The 19,981-nt window shown below is 46.5% G+C and overlaps 1 protein-coding gene across 5 annotated transcripts in view; it reads left to right on the forward strand.

The window, feature by feature from the left end:
* The window catches only part of ARMH3 (armadillo like helical domain containing 3), a 154,842-nt gene that overhangs the window by 91,978 nt on the left and 42,883 nt on the right, over positions 1–19,981 (forward strand). For all 5 annotated transcript variants that reach the window (XM_088449983.1, XM_088449982.1, XM_088449984.1 and 2 more), the window contains 2 exons: positions 12,772–12,854; positions 19,667–19,793. In XM_088449983.1, the coding sequence (XP_088306109.1) occupies positions 12,772–12,854; positions 19,667–19,793 (210 nt within the window). The remainder of the gene's footprint in view (positions 1–12,771; positions 12,855–19,666; positions 19,794–19,981) is intronic.

Here is a 19,981-nt window from a genome sequence, read left to right on the forward strand (position 1 = left end):
CTCACCCTGCCCTGCCACCTTCACCCTGCTCTCCCACCCTCACCCTGCTCTCCTACCCTCACCCTGCTCTACCACCCACACTCTGCTCTCCCACCCACACCCTGTTCTCTCACCCTGCTCACACACCCTTACTCTGCTCTCTCATTCTCACCCTATATTACAGATTGACATGTTGGCACCCACCACAGCCCAAACTTTGATATCTTTTTTTAAACTGGTTTACGCACCAATCAATGCCCCACCTCTGCTGTAGCCCCACCCACATTATCCACAGCAATGCCCACCTCTGACAAACTGCCCCCCCCCCACTCCCACAAAAGAGGAGGGGCTCTGTCTATCTTGTGAGTCCCGGGCCCCACAATCTCTGATGGCAGCCCTGCCTGGATCTAATAGGTAAGTACTGCTGGCAGGTTGCTGGGCAGAATACACTGAATCTAATAGGCAAGTACTACTGGGTTGGGTTCTGGGCAGAATACACTGAATCTAATAGGTAAGTACTGCTGGCAGGTTGCTGGGCAGAATACACTGAATCTAATAGGTAAGTACTGCTGGCAGGTTGCTGGGCAGAATACACTGGATCTAATAGGTAAGTACTGCTGGTGGGGTGCTGGGCAGAATACACTGAATCTAATAGGGAAGTACTGCTGGCAGGTTCTTGTACAGAATACACTGAATCTAATAAGTAAGTACTCCTGGCAGGGTGCTGGGCAGAATACTATATATATATATATACACACACACTACAGCTCATTAATTTCAATACACCCCCAGATTCGTCGATTTCCTGTAAAGGATGGACTTGATAGGTGTGTTTTGTACAGACATGAGGCCACCTGCTGTGCCTCGCGGGTGCTCATTCCCTGAGAGGCCACACCCCATAATTCTACAGTTCCAAACAGCTCATCAGATTTGTGCTGCTCTGATGGAAACGAGGAAGGAGATCGTGTCAATCGCGACCGTCAAACGCCACCTCGTTAGCTTAGGCATGAATAAATAAAGAAGAAGAGGCTATTGGGGGCAAAAAAGCACAGGAGCTGGACCACTAGACCGTGAAAGAATGTTCTTTTCAAAGACTAATCGAAGTTTAAAGTGTTTGGGTCCAAGAGGCACAAGTTCGTTTTGTCTGGCGACAGGTGAGCACATGCTTCGAAGTAATGAAGTCCAAACACTACCACAAAATCCTGGAGCGCCATGCCATCCCTTCCGGCACCCGCCTTATTTGTTGTGGTCTCACACTACAGCAAGGTAACAGCCCAAAACACCTCCAGTATTTGCAAAAATGTTCAGTTAAAACAACAGGTGCTGAAGAAAATGGTTTGGCCACCCCAGAGTCCTGGTTGCAATCCAATTGAACTCCTTTGGCATCATCTCTGGACAGATGTGTTTGAGTTGTGCAAGTAATGAGCCAAAATCACCTTTGGGAGTTGCTGCAATCAAAGCTAAAACTTTAGACAAGTTGACCCACAGAATGCCCCGAGTTTGCACTGCTGTGATCGCCACTAAGGCCAGGTACACACTAGATGATATGTCGTCCGATTAGGCCTATTGTCTAGTGTGTACCCTCGATGTCACTGACGATACGAGCTCCCGTGCATCGTGAGCGACATCGCCCTGAAGGTCCCACGGAGCACCATCGTCAGAGAGGGCCATGCTGCCGAATGCAGCATGGCCCCCGCTATCGCGCCAGCACTACACACTTGCCGATGCCGGGACACACCGCTAACTAGGTCGGTAAACACTAGACATCATGTAGTGTGTACTGGCCTTAAGGGTGGATACTTTTAATGAGAGTAAAATTTAAGGAAATCAAAAATCTATTTAAGCAACATGTATGAGTACAAAACATGTTTATTTGCCAAAATAAATATATATTCATCACAATCTAACTTATTTTGTTCAATACTTTGCAGAAAATCTACGATTGTGTTTGTGTATGTGTATATATTATTTTACACTACTTCTATACAATAAATACACCCTTTAATCTGCAACATAGCATTAGTTGATTAATGATTGTGTGACATAAGGGACAATCAGGTCCCTTTAATTAGAAGAGAAATGTCAACACTAACATATTCAAAGAGATTAAGCGTAAAGCTCTGCGTCTCATCTTGTACCATGATTGCTGATGGAAATAATTTAATGACTTAAATCCCAGCCTTATTTAAAAAAAAAAAAAAAAAAAAACAACATTTTTTTATTATGTAACATTTCCCCATGGATTTAATAAGGTGGATATAGGAAGCCGATAGCGTGAAGCGCCTCCATTGTGTCACCGTTACTTTATGCGGTGCACATCGGGTAGACGGAGGCAGCCTCCCAGTCTGATTACACTGGGTGATTTTGTTGTTTGAGCTGTAAAATCTCCATTCTATCCGCTCTGCCGGACCTGTCAGTCAGAATTTACTGCTAATGACATTCATCTCAGACAATCGACTTCCCCGTGCCATGTGTTCTCTGCAGTAAAATACTCTATCCAATGCTGCACTTTTATTACTGCAGCACAAAGTAGTCTCCAAGACTCTGTGTCAGTGTTAGGTTCTAATAATAAAACGTGTTCGTATTTTATGCAGTTAAAGATAAAAAAAAAAACTATTTACAATCTATATCACCTAGTATCAATCCACTTGTTGCAAGGGCCTACCGAAGCCACAGTAGATGAAGGGTTTGACTTTCATTATTTACTGTAATGCCGGCAAGTTATTACAAATAGTAGTCCACAAATTAAATTGACATTTTCAATCCTAGAAAAACTTATAGGGGTAATTTATGATTCACAGTATTTCCGCTGTGCAGTGCAGGCTAAGCTCCCCTCCTAATGCGTGCGGAAGGGGCTCTTTGCAAAGTATTAATATTCTTTTATATTCTTATTAAAGTTAGGAAGTTTTTTTTTTTTAATTTTCAGCCCCCGGGGGCTGGATAAAGCTGTTGTTTCTTTAGTTTTTCAAGTTCCTTTTCACCTCTTTGTTTTGTTTTTGTTTAGAAAATAGACAAGTAGGACATGTTTATTAGGACATTAAGCAGATATAAGTAAAGTTGAGTCTGCCTTAGTAGGCAATATAAATGAGCATTAATGACAGTATATAGTAATACATACATTCACATTCAGAATTACTGCCAAGCAATACAATTTTATAATTGATAGTTTAATTATTGAAACCAGTGGTTCTCAAACTATGGGGCTGATTCAGACCCGCTCACAAGCGGTTCGATGTTTACCCCCCTGTGCATGCGCCACCTCCGGCGTGCGCATGCGCGAGACCCGGCCAGCGACGGGCGCTCCGTCGCTACGGGTCTCGCACCAAAACGGGGCGGCTGTCGATTGTGATTGACAGCTCGCCCCGTTTTGGAGGCGGGCAGGGGGGGGTGGCTGGACAAAACGGAGGCGTTCCCTCCTGCGGCCTTACTGATATCACTAGTGATGTCAGTAGGTGGACTTCCTGCTCTATTAGAGCAGGAAGTCCACTGGGGCTTGCGATGGACGAGACCTTACCACAAGGGTCTCGTCGCAAGCCCGATGGTCGCGACCATCACCTGGCCGCTCGCAAAAGCGAGCGGCCTAGGAGGCCGGCACAAAAAAATGCCACTCTGAAAGAGCGTCCGGCTCGTAATCAGGGCCTGTGTCCTCAGGTCCCCTAACGGTTCACGTGTTCCAGGTCACCTAGCAGGTGCACAGGTGTATTCATTACTCACAGACACATGACACAATAATATATACAGCCTAAAGAAAAATTGGCTACAAAACTGCCCCTCTAACAGGAAAAGCATTCTGATCACATGTCTACTGTTGAAATGCAAAGTGTGCTGGGGGAGGGGGGGGGATTCATCTACCCAATGCAGCTCTCCTGTTGAAAACTCTGTGACAAAGGGCGTGATGCACTAAGCCTTGAGATAAAGTACCAACCAATCAGCTCCTTACTCACTTTACAGACTGTGGGGTCTATTTGCTAAGCTTTGGAGAGAGATAAAATTGATGCAGATAAAGTACCAACCAATCTGCTCCTAACTGTAATTTTTCAAACACCGCGTGTACAGTGACAGTTAGGAGCTGATTGGTTGGTACTTTATCTCAGTCATCTTTATCTCTGTCCAAGGTTTAGTAAATCTCCCAAAGCACGTTGAAGATGGCTGAACAAGGGCATCGGAGGCACAACGCCATCCTGACACATGGGTACAATGAGAACTACTTTGGATGAATAATCCCTTTTAGCCGTTACTTGATTAACGAAGGGTGCACTCTGCTGTTGTGCCACTTCTTATGTGCAGGTCATGTCAGCCCATGGGCAGTGGCTGGCTGGTGGTCTGGCATCTTTGCTAAAGCTTCATCTTGATCTCTGGGGAAGAAGTACAAATACATATAACGGGTTAATCTGAGTCTGTGTAATAAAAGAGCAGGGGCTGCGCTATTGATGAGATCGTTACACGGTCACCTATGATAGATGTAACACTATGTTTGGTGCCTCTTGATAAGACGCTATTGGCTTGTGATAACCGTTTTCATCCAGCCATTAATCCTGCCTGTCGTGGGGGGGGGAACGAAGAGGCCCTCAAATCCACTACACCTGTGACTTTCTAATTTTAGCTTTGCTGACTGCAGTATCTTCCATCTACCAGGGTGCTGCACCCGTCACGTCTCTGGTGAGACATACCTTTTACATGTTTCCTGGATCAATAAGTGGAACACTGTGTAGCCCAGATACTTGAATGCGCAATGGAACGATACGTGTTCTTGTAGAAATCCAGCAGACATAAGCATTACAGGGAAGTGGCATAACTGTTTGTGATTAAATAGCATTATTTAGCATGTCTTTGTTTATTCAGCACTTATACGCTTTGTCCCTGTTTTAACAATGGATACTGACTATTAAATAGCGTTAGCAACTCCCAGCCTTAGTGAGGAAACTATTTCTGTCCATTTCCAGGGCAGCCAGAATGATACCATGCTAGTGGGCTCTCTGGCTGTACAGACGGGGTCCCCACATACGCCTTTACTATTTCTGCTATCTACATCAATATGTGCCCTAATATTTTGTTTTGGTGTTACGCTCTTACCCTATATGAGATGGGCTCACCCTGGTGCTACCCTGTGGCTTAATGCTTCCTACCCTAACTGGACATGCCCAGCAATGACGACATTTGGCTCATGTACGGTGTCTGGTCTTTGGGACAACTTTACACCGATGGCATCTGTAAATCTTGTGCAGCTGCAGACAGATTTTGGCCTTTCTTATACAGCCTTTTATAGGTACCTTCAGCCGCACCGTAATGCGCATGCCCAGTTTGGGAACGGGCCTCTGTCCCTATTTCATTCCCTTCTATAAACTATGATCCTTCGTTTGGGCCCTCAGAAGCAGGTCTCCTTTTTGTATACCTACCTCAATACCCGTTATATACCAGATGCTCTCTCTCGGATGGGAGGTAGATTTGGACCCATTATCTGATGAGGACTAGGGGGCAGGTTATTGGCTCACTTAAAGACATTAGCCATTGTGTTCAATACCAGAAAATACATTATTACATTCTCCACAGGGTACACCGCTCCTATTTGTCACCTGATTTGGATGTAATTACCCTCAAATTAAATCTGAAAGTCTGCAGTTAAAGCACATCTTGTTTGTTTCATTTCAAAGCCATTGTGGTGGTGAATAGAGGCCAAAATATGAAAATTCTGTCAATGTCCCAATATTTATGCACCTGACTGTAATTAAAAAAAAAAAAAAAAATAATTAAAAAAAATTCCAACCTGGCTCTACTTTAAGGTCATCATTTAAAAATCAGCACTTGCACCTCATGGGTGGGCATTTTTTTCTACATAAATTTGCCAGTCCAGCCCTAGAAATAGGGTATAACTGGCATGTCCCACTTTGGAAGACAGAATCAGTGACCGCCATATACTACAGACAGAATCAGTGACCGCCATATACTACAGACAGAATCAGTGACCGCCGTATACTACAGGCAGCATCAGTAACCACCAAATAATAAGACTGCATCAGCGACCACCATATCCAACAGGCAGCATCTGTGACCGCCATATACTACAGGCAGCATCTGTGACCGCCATATACTACAGGCAGCATCTGTGACCACCATATAATAAGGCAGCATCTGTGACCGCCATATAATAAGGCAGCATCAGTGACCGCCATATAATAAGGCAGCATCAGTGACCACCATATACTACAGACAGCATCAGTAACCACCATATACTACAGACAGCATCAGTGACCACCATATACTACAGGCAGCATTAGTGATTATTATAATTATCCTTTATTTCAATGGCGCCACAAGTGTTCCGCAGCGCCTTACATAGTGCATAGAACTAATAAGTGAACAAGAAACAAGTAACTTACAGTACATTACAGTGCAGGACAAGGACACGACTTATATACATTGCTGCAATAGCGATTAAAGCACTCACAATAAGCAGCAGGGAGTTGGCGGTCCCGTGTTAGGTGCCCTTATGGGGAGTAAGGAGCAGAAGAAAATGTAAAGAGAATCACATGAGGGAAGAGGTCCCTGCTCGTGAGAGCTTACATTCACCATATACTACAGGCAGCATCTGTATTATACTTCTATTTACATCCCTTGGTCTCATAAAAAATATAATTAACCCTTTACTCCCCTTATTCTTAGTATCACCTAAATAAACTATACCTGCCCCCTGTTATCCAGGGCATATGTGGGTCTTGTTGGTGCCATAAAGCGCAGGGCTTATAGCGTCTGGTGCCATAAAGCGCAGGGCTTATAGCGTTTGGTGCCATAAAGCGCAGGGCTTATAGAGTTTGGTGCCATAAAGCGCAGGGCTTATAGCGTTTGGTGCCATAAAGCGCAGAGCTTATAGCGTTTGGTGCCATAAAGCGCAGGGCTTATAGCGTTTGGTGCCATAAAGCGCAGGGCTTATAGCGTTTTCTCGTCTGCAATCCTGTTTTTATTTTACAGCTGCAGGGTTTAGAAATCATGCAATGTGTTAACTGCAGTAAAACCTGCCTTACTAAAGGCAGACTTTTATTGTACACAAATAGCGAGCATGTACTATCACATTTGCATAATGTCTATATGTAGTATTACATACTACAATACAATGTGTTACCGACACCCATACAATAATACTTGTCTGCTCTCCTGGAATGTTCGGGACACTCCTGTATTTGGGGGAGTGCACCCTGGAGAGTAGACACCCCCAGATCTCACCCTCTTCCACAGTGGGGGTGTGTGCGATCGGTATTGTAATATTGTGAATTTACAGACATCACAACATGGAGGGCGGTGCTACAAAAACGAAAATTCTCTGCCCCACGCAAATTAGGCAAGTATGAGTAACAGGTATGTAGGCTTACACATCCTCTTCACAAGGACCCCCACCCACATTCACTATCAGCCTGAACTTAATAAACAGTTTATTCCTCATAAAACTCCATGAAGGGAAAAAAAAATGTACATTAGCATCAATTGACATAAACAATCTATCCGAGACTCCTGATATAGAGAACGCGCTAACTGACATGATTATATGCTATTAAATGGGTTGAAATGCTTCCTGCTGGAAAGCATAGTATTAGTCTTGCTCGGGCAGATATGATAAATACAGTTACTGAATTCTCCTTTTGTTTTATCCCTTAAATGTAATTATACAAAGGCTTAGGAAATGTATCCCTAGGTCTCACTGAGGCATTTATTATTAGATAACTGTGTTATTCTTGATATTTTGTGCCATCTGTGTTGATTGATAGACAGAATATCGGGCAAAGCGTTTGACACCGCATTGTGCCTGGTGATTATGTCAGAGTTATTTATTAGAGGAGATTTAGTGAGCGCTACAGAGAGCCCTGTTATAGTCCGTTCCCTCATATCTCCAACCTTTCATCGGGGATTAACTTCCCGCTTTGCCTCTCTCTGTCACTATCGGGTAATATTCATCAGTATTAACGAGCCTGCAGGAAGACCCCCCTCCCACCCCTCAGATGTTTCTCTGCAGTACACCCTTCTAGAGACATCACCAATATGAAATAAATGATGCAGTAATGGACAGAGCGTTTAGCTTTTTATATCATCAATGAAGCGCTATAATGATGATGAAGCCTGATTGTTTTCCCAATAACTCTATAGCAATGATTTTCCATTTGCGTTATTATTATTTTCTTTTATTTATACGGTGCCACAAGGTGTCCCCAGCACCGATCAGGGATTAATTATTCCATTGAACATCATAACATAGGGATAAGCATAAGCAAACGACACAAATGCTGAATGGTGGGAAAGATAGAAGGAATCATTATGGCTACTGGAAGAAAATAATGACAGGGCTGCTTGCTTAGAGGAAGTAATTCATCCTTCAGGGTTCCTGTACCCAACAAGCAGTCACTGGTGGAGGACGCTCGCAAACGGGTCGATGTTACCCCAATGCGCATGCGCACGACGGAGGGAGCTCCGTCGTGCGCATGCGCGAGAGAGACCCGGACAGCGACAGCCAAGCTGTCGCTCCAGGTCTCGCACCAAAGGGGGCCTGCTGTCGATGGTGACTGACAGCACGCCCCCTTTGGTGGGCGTGCCAGGGGCGTGGCTGCCAGATGGAGGCGTTCCCATGGGAACACCTATCGTCTGGGTCCGGCCCCACTGACCTCACTAGTGACGTCAGTGGGAGTGATTTTGGCTCTGATAGAGCCAAAATCACTCCAGGGCTTGCGGTCACCGAGACCCTACCGCAGGGTCTCGTCGCAAGCCCGATGGTCGCGATGGTCTTGACCATCGCGACCATCTTTTTGGCCGCTTGCATAAGCTGTGGGTGGTCATCCACAGCTATGCGAGAGGCCAGGAGGCCGCTCCATTTTTAGGTAGGAGGGCACTGATTGAGAGCGTCCGGCTCTGAATCAGTCCCAGAGGGTGCTGGTCACCATGATAGTGCTCGGCGGAAGAGGGTCCTGGCCCTGTGGGCTTGCAGTCTTAAGAGGCTTTGATGAGATGAGCCTTAAGGTCCTGTTTGAAGGTTTGGGTACTGGAGAAGAGTCTGTAGGAAGAGGATTTATGTATTATAGAGCTTTATGATTGTCAATATGATGATGCTAATGTTAGCTAGGGCCATTTATGATATGCTGCCTGCTATTAATGCGAAGTATCAGATATTTCTATACTGCGCTAAATACAGTGCCTTGCAAAAGTATTCACCCCCCTTTGCATTTTTCATGTGTTGTTGCCTCACAACCTGGAATTACAATGGATTGTGTGAAGGTGTGCATCATTTCAGTCACAGAACATGCCTACAACTGTGATGTTGTGTTTTTTTTTTTTTTTTTATATTGTGAATCAAAAAACATGTAGGACAACATAACAGAAAACTTCAGCGTGCATAACTATTCACCCCCTAAAGTCAGTACTTTGTCGAGCCACCTTTTGCGGCATTTACAGCTGCAAGTCGCTTTGGATAAGTCTCTATGAGCTTGCCATATCTTGCCCCTGGGATTATTGCCCATTCCTCAAGGCAAAACTGCTCCAGCTCCTTCATGTTGGATGGTTTCCGCTTGTGAACAGCAATCTTCAAGTCTGACCACAGATTCTCAATTGGATTGAGATATGGGCTTTGACTGGGCCATTCCAACACATTTAAATGTTTCCCCTTAAACCACTTGAGTGTTGCTTTAGCAGTATGCTTCGGGTCATTGTCCTGCTGGAAGGTGAACTTCCGTCCCAGTCTCAAATCACAGGCAGACTGAAACAGGTTTTGCTCAAGAATATCCCTGTAGCTAGCACCATCCATCTTTCGCTCGACTCAAATCAGTTTCCCAGTCCCTGCTGCTGAAAAACATCCCCACAGCATGATGCTGCCACCACCGTGTGTCACTGTGGGGATGGTGTTCTTGGGGTGATGGGATGTGTTGGGTTTGCGCCAGACACAGTGTTTTCCTTGGTGGCCAAAAAGTTAAATTTTAGTCTCATTTGACAAGAGCACCTTCCTCCATACATTTGAGGAGTGGCCCACATGCCTTTTGGCAAATCGTGTCTTTTTATTTTTATCACTAAGTAAAGGCTTTTTTTATGGCCACTCTTCCATAAAGCCCAGCTCTACGGAGTGTACGGCTTATTGTGGTCACATGCACAGATACACTGGTCTCTGCTGTGGAACTCTGCAGCTCCTTCAGGGTTACCTTTGGTCTCTGTGCTGCCTCTCTGACTAATGCCCTCCTTGCCTGGTCTGTGAGTTTTTGTGGGCGGCCCTCTCTTGGTAGGTTTGTTGTGGTACCATGTTCTTTCCATTTGATGATGATGATGATGGATTTGATGGTGCTCTGGGGGATCATCAAAGATTTGGATATTTTTTTTTATCTTTTATAACCCGACCCAGAATTGTATTTCTCAACAACTTTGTCCCTTATGAGCTCCTTGGTCCTCATGGTGTGATGCCTCTTGCTTAGTGGTGTTGCAGCCTCTGGGGTCATTCAGAAAAGTTGTGTTTATACTGACAGATCATGTGACACTTAGATTTCACGCAGGTGGACTTCATTTCACTAATTATGTGACTTTTGAAGGCAATTGGTTGCACCAGAACTTTTGAGGGGCTTCATAGCAAAGGGGGTGATTTACATATGCACATGCCAATTTTCAGAATTTTATTTATAAAGATTCTTTTTTATATATATTTTTCTCATTTCACTTCACCATATTAGACTATTTTGCGCAGATCCATCACATAAAAAAATAAATAAATTACAGGTTGTAATGTAACAAAAAAGGTAAAAAGCCAAGGGGAGGGGTGAATACTTTTGCAAGGCACTAAGTATTAGTGTTGCGTGCTTTATTTCTCATTATGTACAATAATAATTTTCGGGTATGTTAGAGAGGCTTCGAGTGTAATTTTCCTACTACAGGAATGCAATCATACACACATTAGGACCTATTTCATTAGAAGTCAATAAACCTGCTGGTTTGTTTGGGCTTTAGGAGAGATGGAGGCATTCATTGGAAACCAATGCACAAACACTGTGACAACATAGACTCTGGAACCCAGGCTCAAAGCCTAGCAAGGTTGCAACACTAACCACTGTGCCTTCCGTAACTATAGTAGCGTCACCTCCTCTCAATGCTTCTGATGTCAGCAGCAGGTTAGTCCGTGATTGGCTGGTGGTGTCTTCTCATCAGTTTGTCTGGCCAATCATAGGGAAACCTGCTGCTCTGATCTTGTAATGTAATACAGTATAATCGTTCTGCAGAAGGGTAATCTATAGCACCTTGTGTGAGTAAATCACACCTGTGAAACCCCTGAAGATCTTCCTGTTGTCCGCCACTGGTATAAGGCATTGGAACGGGTACTTGGGCATAAGAGAATGTAAGCCCTCTCCTGAACTTGGGTTGCCCCTCACTTTGTTTTCATGTTTTTTAGTGCATTTATTTTGTCTATCTAGCATCTACGATTGGCAATCTCATGTTTTAACCAGCCATGGTCATGGCTGGTTAAATGGGCAGTCGACTCAGACGAACCAGTTGGAAAAATGTAGATGACTGAAAGTTATCGCTCTTCTACACCAGAAATGACCACACTATTACTATATAGTTTAGTTTTGACCCTAAATGGGGGCCTTAATAGTCTGTTGTTTCATAGCGGGTCGATGTTTCCCCAGTGCGCATGCGCACATCGGAGGCGGCTCCGTCGTGCGCATGCGCGAGACCCGAATAACTATGGCCAAGCCGTCGTTATTGGTCTTGCACCAAAGGGGGGTGCTGTCGATGGTGATTGACAGCACGCCCCCTTTGGTGGGCTTGCCGGGGGCGTGGCTGCCCAGACGGAGGCGTTCCCGTGGGAACGCCTACCTTCTGGGGCCGGCCCCACTGACATCACTAGTGATGTCAGTGGGAGTGATTTTGGCTCTGATAGAGCCAAAAGCACTCCAGGGCTTGCGGCAGCGAGACCCTACCGCAAGGGTCTCGTCGCAAGCCAGATGGTCGCGATGGTCTTGACCATCGCGACCATCATTCTGGCCGCTCGCTATAGCTGTGGGTGGTCGCCCACAGCTATGCGAGCGGCCAGGAGGCCGCTCCAAAAAGTAGGAGGGACGGCCCTGTCAGAGCGTCCGGCTCTGAATCAGGGCCACAGTTCTGAATTTGCCAGGTTTTTTTTGTAATGAGCTTAGAAACCCGAGAAGGAGAGGACCAAAATAAGTAGTCATGTATAATATTCCTCCAGGTGTCTTCTCATTTATTTGCTTTCCAGTTTGTCTTAGAGGAACTATATATGGCCATTTAAAGTTATACTCTTACATTAATATTTGTCATGACGCCTCCATCCATCCAAACCCTAATGCAAATCTCTGCAATAAAGACCTTTGTCGATCATCCTCTCGCCATTTTCAGAGGCCCCCTGCGGGTCTCCTGATCCTCCATTTTGTCGTAGAACGAAGCCTAGAAATACATTATTTTCTTCTTACACCCTCTGTGACATTGCGCGCTTTCCTAGTAAACAGTATGTTTGCTGCTAGAGAATTATTGCCTTGTGTCTTTATGGAAAGTGTTAGTCTAGGGAAAGTTATGCTCGGAGAAGGTCACACAGGCCCAGCGTAAATATACTCTGTCCAAGCAATCCATTTCCATTTCCTCTCTAATATTCATAGGAGACATTTCAAACTAATTCCTAACGCAGAGGCAGAAATCGGCAGAATGGCTTAAAAACCCAATGCGGTGATTACTTTCCAGCACTTGCTGTACATCAGCCCCTCGCGTTATATGCAGGTTTTACCTTGTATTGCTTCAAATATGTCTTATTTTGTCTCTTCTTTTCAGCACTGATAAATCTGTTGAAATTCCTCATGTCTTACGAGACTGTTCTACTATCAAAGCACAACATTTTTACTCTGGCACTAATGGTACGTATAACTAGCAAGCTGACCTTCACCTGTGGCCTGCAGGGTTCAGTTATTGTATAAGTGGGACAAATATTCACCAGGATTCAGCTTAGCATCTATATAATCATTATCCATCTCCAACATGTGCATGCCCCAAAGGCTCTGACTGCTAGGGAGACGGGCATACCTTAGCCCAGCAGGAACCAGGAGAGGAGGAGAAACGCGTTACATAGCAGGACGGCGGAGATGGAATGGGGGGGGGGGCAGAGCAGCGATTTGGGTAGATGCTGGGTCTCTTTACTAGTTGTATTATAAACTGCTGACATCACCAATACTTGATAGTGCCTCATGTCTCCGATTGGGGGTGCCAATCTATAACTGAGAAGTGCCATGCCTACACATGGATAGTGGTGGCACAAATATCGGGGGGCTTCCGAGCACCCACAGAGCTGGCTCCTATGACATCAACTGTTACTCTTTTGATTGAAACCAACCTGCACTCCTTTAGAAATAAATTCCTCTAGGTCACTGGTTCTCAAACTCTTTCCTCAGGACCCCACACAGGTCACGGTTTCTGGGTCACCCAGCAGGTGCACAGGTGTGGTCATTACTCACTGACACATTTTAAAAAATCCACAGGTGAAGCTAATTATTTCACTTATGATTCTGTGAGGAGACCTGGAAAACATGCACTCTTTGTGGTCCTGAGGACCAAGTTTGAAAACCTGTGGTCTAGGGACTGAAAGGCTCTCTTAATGGACCACTGAACCCCAACATTTTCATGTATGAATCATGTAAATAAAAATACATTGCCCACTGCTACTTAGTTAATCTAATGTTCCATCTTCATTTAGAAGACAGGTTTCCGTCTCCCCCGCAATTATCCACTGCTATGAGCTGGTTTCCACCACAGTTGTTGATGCTGCAAGATCAACTCCATCCATGGGGTATACGAGTGAGATTTCCGTGTACCGGCACAGTCACTGTGATTTACGATTTAAAGTGCCAATAATTTAAAAGGCACAATAAGGTTGGTTTGCTTTTTACACTTTTGCATTAAAACTACAACCTTAATGTCCAAGACTGCACTGGTTCACGGAAATCGCAATAGAGCTCAATGGAAGCTTATTGGAAGAGATCTGTGCGAGGGATATAAAAAGTAGAGTGGGTGTTATTGAGGGTCTCTCAGCTTTAGCTAACATGGGGGGGGTGATTCCAAATATGGGCAGGTAATATATTTAGTTCAGTTTTATACATAGGAGGGGTAAATGTGATTTGTCTTTAGCATGTGGGTGCTACTGGAGGCTGACTGAAGAGAGGCGTAAAGGTAGAAGAAGTATTTCTACTTCAGGGTCCATAGGGGGTCCACAGGGTTGACCTTGGGGTATAGCTGGATCTGGATCAAAGGGCACCACACAGTTAAAGCTTTTGCTGCTCCCAGGATGCAGTTGGGTCCATCCTCCTCTATACCCTGCCCCCGAGCCACAGGCACCTCAGTTTTAGTTGGTGCCCGGCCAGAGTCTGGTCACCCTTTTGCAGTGGGGCTGCAGGAGCAGACCCTAAGCTTATTTTTAAAGATGAAAAGCTTTTTTTTTTTTTTTTCTTGTTTTACACTGTTTAGAGCTGCAGCATCAGACTTACTTTAGGACGTCCACGCTTCCGCTCCTATTCCCCGCTGGCGCCGCGACGCCAGTACAGATCTGGGGATCGCGGCGGGACCCCAGAGTCTGTACTAGCCAGGCTCTGGGGACTCCCTTCGACTGCTGCCGGAAGTGTCGGGGATCAGGTAAGCCACGGGTCGCCGAGTGCAGCGGCCCGCAGGTACTCAAAATGCAGTCGGATGCCTTCAGTCTCTGGGGACAGACCGGAGGCGCTAGCAGCGGTGGCGGGCTCCCCCTCTGAGAGGCATACCCCGCGTGACCGATAGACCACCAGGGTGACAGGCTGGCTGCGGGAACCGGCACCCTGGGGTTACTAGCTAGCCAGGGGAGGCAGCCTTTCCTGTCTAGCAGCTCCTCCCCTCAGCCCAGCGCGCCTTTCTACTCGGGTCTGGCGTCGCTGAGCTGCTCTTATCTTGCGGCCACTCCTCTGAGGTCTCCGGCGGCCATCTTCTTTTGGCAAGCATCACAGATCTCCCAGGCGGTACAAGTGGACCGGTCCCCCTGTGTACCTCTCCCCTGCTAAAGGACAGTGTACATAGCGCTATAGCCCTCTCAGACACTGAATCTGGGCGGTTGATTGTAGCGAAAGGTGCAGTGAGTATATGTTCTCTGCATTGTATGTGACTTTTGCTAGTGCTGTCTGTCTGTGACTTATTTCTACTTACTGTCAGCTTATACCTATCCCTTTCCTTCTCCTACGGCCCGGCAGGTGTGTGGGGGAGGAGCGTTTTTCTGTGTACTTCACTTATATAAATCAAAGTATTTGTGAGGTCAGTCACATACAGCGGTGTGCTACTCAGTACCTTTTGTGGGCTGTTTGTGTTGCATACTTGGGCGGGCGCAGGTGTTATACGCCTCACCTCTTCTCGGTGATGCATATTTATTGCAAATTTATTGTGTCATGTCTGATGAGGAGATTGAGCCCTCCGTGGCTCCTGTGTTGTTTTCTTGCCGACGCTGTTCGGCAGGGGTTTGCTAGGGATGATTTATCACAGGATGGTCTGTGCGGGCGGTGCCAGCTGGTGCCGGGCCCCCTCTAAACCCCCTATGTCACAGGATCCTCCTTGGGTGATTTTTCGCAGGTGCTGGCGTCAATCACGGACCGTTTAGCAGTCCCGACTGCAGTCCCTACTAGGGCGTTGCCCCAGTCTGCCAGCCCCCATTCCCCGGGTGTTACGCATTTATTGCAGTCTCCCCCCGGGTATCAGACTGTAGGTCCTTATTCGGGGTTGCCTGTGTACGTACAGTCTCCCTCAGTGGCGCAGCAGGCCATGGTGCCTTATCAGGCGGTTCCTCCACCCTGGGTGGATGTACTGTTCAGAGTCTGGTGGCCTCGTCTTCAGCTTTTCAGTCGATGTTACAAAGTGACATGCCCTCAAAGGCATCCAAGTGCCCCGTTATGGCTTCACTGGCTGCGCAGTTAACTGACACGGACGTGTCTTCAGATGACGAAGAAGTACATGAGGACACTGACTCGGATGCCATGGCCCAGGAGGTGGAGACTAAGTCCTCCATTAATGTGCCGGCATTGGTTAGGGCGGTGCGGGCCATCCTTCACATAGAGGAGGATGCACCGGCTCCTAGGTTGAAGTATCCTAATTTTAAAAAGGCCCATGTCACCCGCTTAATTAAAAGCGCTACATTGCCATTGCCGTCTAACTCTTCTCTGAAGGAACCCACGGACAGGAAAGTGGAGACTTGTTTAAAGTCTATCTACTCTCTCTCTCTGGGGAAGTGACCTGTCCGTCCATGGCCATCTCTTGGGTGGCCAAAGCCATTGAGAGCTGTGCCAACGCTTTAGAGAATACTTTTCCAGACGATGCTCCGAATATCCAGAGAGCGTTAATAGGACAGATGAGAGATGCGGCTTCCTATATTGGGGAAGCATCATTAGATGCCAGCCTGCTGACCTCTAGGGTTTCGGCTGCAGCTGTCTGCTCGTCGGTCCTTGTGGCTGCGGTCCTGGAGAGCTGACGCAGACTCTAAAAAGGGCCTGGAGGCCTTACCTTTTGACGGGAGTTGCTATTTGGTCCAGACTTGGACAAAATAGTGGATACTCTAGCTAAATCCAAGTCAGCCTTCCTTCCTTCGGCTTCTGCACCTGCTAAGGTGAGGAGCTCCGCTTTTCGGTCCTTTTGGGTTCAGGCCAAAGGTCAGTCCTTCCCGACGCAGTCGGCAACCAAGACCGCCTCTAAGCCCAAGAAGCAGGCCTGGAGTGCCAGGCGCCCTTCTTCCAAGCAAGAGGAGAAACCTTCTGCCTGATGGGACAGGCCTCCCTCTTGGGGACCCCAGAGTGGGAGGCCAACTTCTTCAATTTGCCCAGTGCTGGCACAATACCACCACGGATGCCTGGGTTCGAGAAGTGGTCTCCCAGGGGTACGTCCTGTCTTTTCGGCACAGACCGCCCCACCAGTTTTTCTGCACGAGTCCTTCTCAGGACAAAACCAAAGCTTTGCAGATTCAGGAAGCTATAGCGTCCTTGCTGAAAGCAGGGGTCATTGTTCCTGTTCCTCAATCACAACGAGGGACGGGGTACTACTCTACTCTGTTTCTGGTGCAGAAACCCAATGGTTTTCATCGCCCTATCCTCAATTTGAAGTCTCTGAACAAATTCCTCAGAGTTCCCAAATTCAGGATGGAAACGTTGCGTTCCATCATTCTGGCGATGGAACCTGGGGATTACATGGTCTCCCTCCATGTTCCGATAGCACCTTCGCACCAGCGGTATCTGAGGTTTTCTATACTACAGTATCAGTTTCGGGCGCTACCCTTTGGCCTCTCCACGGCACCAAGGGTTTTCACCAAAGTGATGACGATCATGGCTGCACATCTTCGGAGCCAGAATGCACGGCTACAGGGAGGACTTTCTCCAATTTATCAACCACCCGTGCGCTTGCAGACAAGCAATCGTCAGGTGGAGATGTTGAAGCAGTACCTCCGGAGAGCTCGCCAGCAAAACGAGGTCAACCCTGTGGACCCTATGGACTTCGTAGAAACAAAGATAACAAAGGTAAGTTCTTACCATATCTCTTGTTTTTTGGAGGTGTGTCCTCATACATCTAGCCTCCTTTAACAGCCATTCTATTCGCGCTATGTCGTGGCGTGACTTGGTAGCACGAGCGTCTTTTTGTGCAACTTTTGTACCTTCAAATGAGTATTATTCACACAGCGATGCAAATATTTAGCACAAGCAGCCTCTGCTGATTAAAATGACACGCAGGATGCCTATGTTCTCTGTGCGTCGGCGGGTGTATCTGCCTGCGAAACGCTACGTTACAGTGTCTGTAACACTGTAGCGTAGCATTTCGCATGCAGATACACCCACATGGCACGATTAGAAGGACTGTTTAACGTGCAGGGAGGCTAGATGTATGTGGACACAATTTGTAAATAGGGACAAAGGAGAGTGGTGTACCCTGTGGAGAAGGTAATAATGAATTTTATGGTACTGAACACAAGGGCTGGTGTCTTTAAGTGAGCCAATAACCTGCCCCCTAGTCCTCATCAGATAATGGGGCAGATGTCTGGAAAGTGATAAAGTGCAGAGTGATAAACGACCAGCCACTCAGCTCCCAAATGTCAGTACAGGCTGTGTTTGAATATATGACAGTTGGTAGCTGATTGGTCGGTCGTTTATCACTCTGCACTTTATCACTTCCCAGAGCTGCATTCGAAACGCTACGTTACAGTGTTACTGACACTGTAACATAGCATTTCACATGCAGATGCACAGAGAACCTAGGCATGCTGCAAGTCATTTTAATCAGCAGAAGCTGCTTGTGCTAGCTCGCATCGCTGTGTGAATAAGACGCATTTGAAGGTAAAAAGTCACACGAAAGACGCTCAGCGCTACCGAGACAGACAGAGCTCCCACGTTATGTGTGGCGCGACTTGTAGCGTATGGAGGATAGATGTAAGGTTGGGGCATGGACCGATGGATGCTATGAGTGACAGCTGAGGCAGCAGAGGCCAAAACAGACCATACTCTCACTATATAATTTGCCTAAACCTATCTGCTTATGAGTGTCACCTGCGCCTCTTCTCTGTGCACCAGTCGTCATTTATGTGCTGAAATCGTTGCCTCTGCTGTAATATCCCTTTACCTGGCAGTTTATCCTATTTCTGCGCTGCTGTTTCTGGCCTGAATGCTCTGCACTCTCTGTGGCGTGAACTCTATCCTCCCTCTCCTGTTAGTGTTACAGTATTGGTATTAATCTATTGTGTTTTAGATTTTTATTTTAATTTTTTTGCAGCCTAAAGGAACTTTATTTAATGTATTGCCACATTACTTCTTTAACCAAAATGTGAACGTGTTTAGATAGAAGTGTTGGTAGGGCTTTGGGCATTAATTGTAAGCAAGATATTATAACATTGCTACCATATGTGTCTAATAACAGAGCTGGGGATATGGGATACAATGGAGGTGTAATCTCTGTATATCTGGAAAACTATATAATACTTCTATGTTCTGTGTAGGTTATATTGTAACTTTGTGGTCACAGCAAGAAAGCATAGTGAGTACGGAGTGCAAGGTGGATTTTAGCTATAGAACTGGGGTGTAAGCATTCGGTATACATTCAGGAAGCCAGCGGATGGAATGCCGACCGCCGGCTTCCAGACATTGTTATCCCGACTAGGGACGCATGACAGACGCCTGTCATTTGCAGACGTCGGGAGCCCAGCATCCCGATCGAGCGGATGCCGAGCGCCGCAGCGGACAGCCGCAGGGGGGGGTTTAGGTTTTCGGGCTTCTGGGGGGGGGGGGGGTACTTAGGGTTAGGCATCCCCCCGGGAGGTTAGGCTAGGTGGAGGGAGGGTCAGGGTTAGGCACCACCGGGAGGGGAGGTTAGGGTTAGGCACCCCCCGGGGGACTTAGGTTGCGGGGAAGGGGGGGTTAGGTTTAGGCACTAGGTTAGGCACAGGGGGGTAAGGTTAGGGTTAGGCATCCTAAAGGAGGCTTAGGGGGTAGATTAGGTTAGTGAATACTTACCTAGGGACGATCGGGATTTCTTCCTCTGTCGGCCACACGCTGACGGGATTTGAACCGCTGGCCAGGGGTCCAGCGGTAATTCATGCCGATTCCAAGCATTCCTAGCTAGCTACACCCCTGTATTAAGGTTCCCTATAATATTCATTTGCTCGGGAATCTGAATGTTGTGCTTTTGTATTTAGGTGATCAACTTGTTTAATATGTTCATCACCTACGGAGACACCTTCCTCCCGACCCCGAGCAGCTACGATGAGTTATACTATGAAATCATCCGCATGCATCAGATCTTTGACAATCTTTACTCTATGGGTAAGAAACAGACATTAAACATAATCTAGAGTAAGATCAGTAACCCTTAAAGCATGCCTTTAGTCTGCTCACGGTGGACGCAGCCATCTCGTGGATCAACGTAACCTGAAATCGCAGCTGATATATGTGGTCTTTGCTGTATCTTCACTGAGGCATTTCAGCGCAATATTCATGATACAGTAGAGCAG

This window comes from Taudactylus pleione, unplaced genomic scaffold (assembly GCF_031769625.1).
Source record: "Taudactylus pleione unplaced genomic scaffold, aTauple2 ptg000502l, whole genome shotgun sequence".
Taxonomy (NCBI): domain Eukaryota; kingdom Metazoa; phylum Chordata; class Amphibia; order Anura; family Myobatrachidae; genus Taudactylus; species Taudactylus pleione.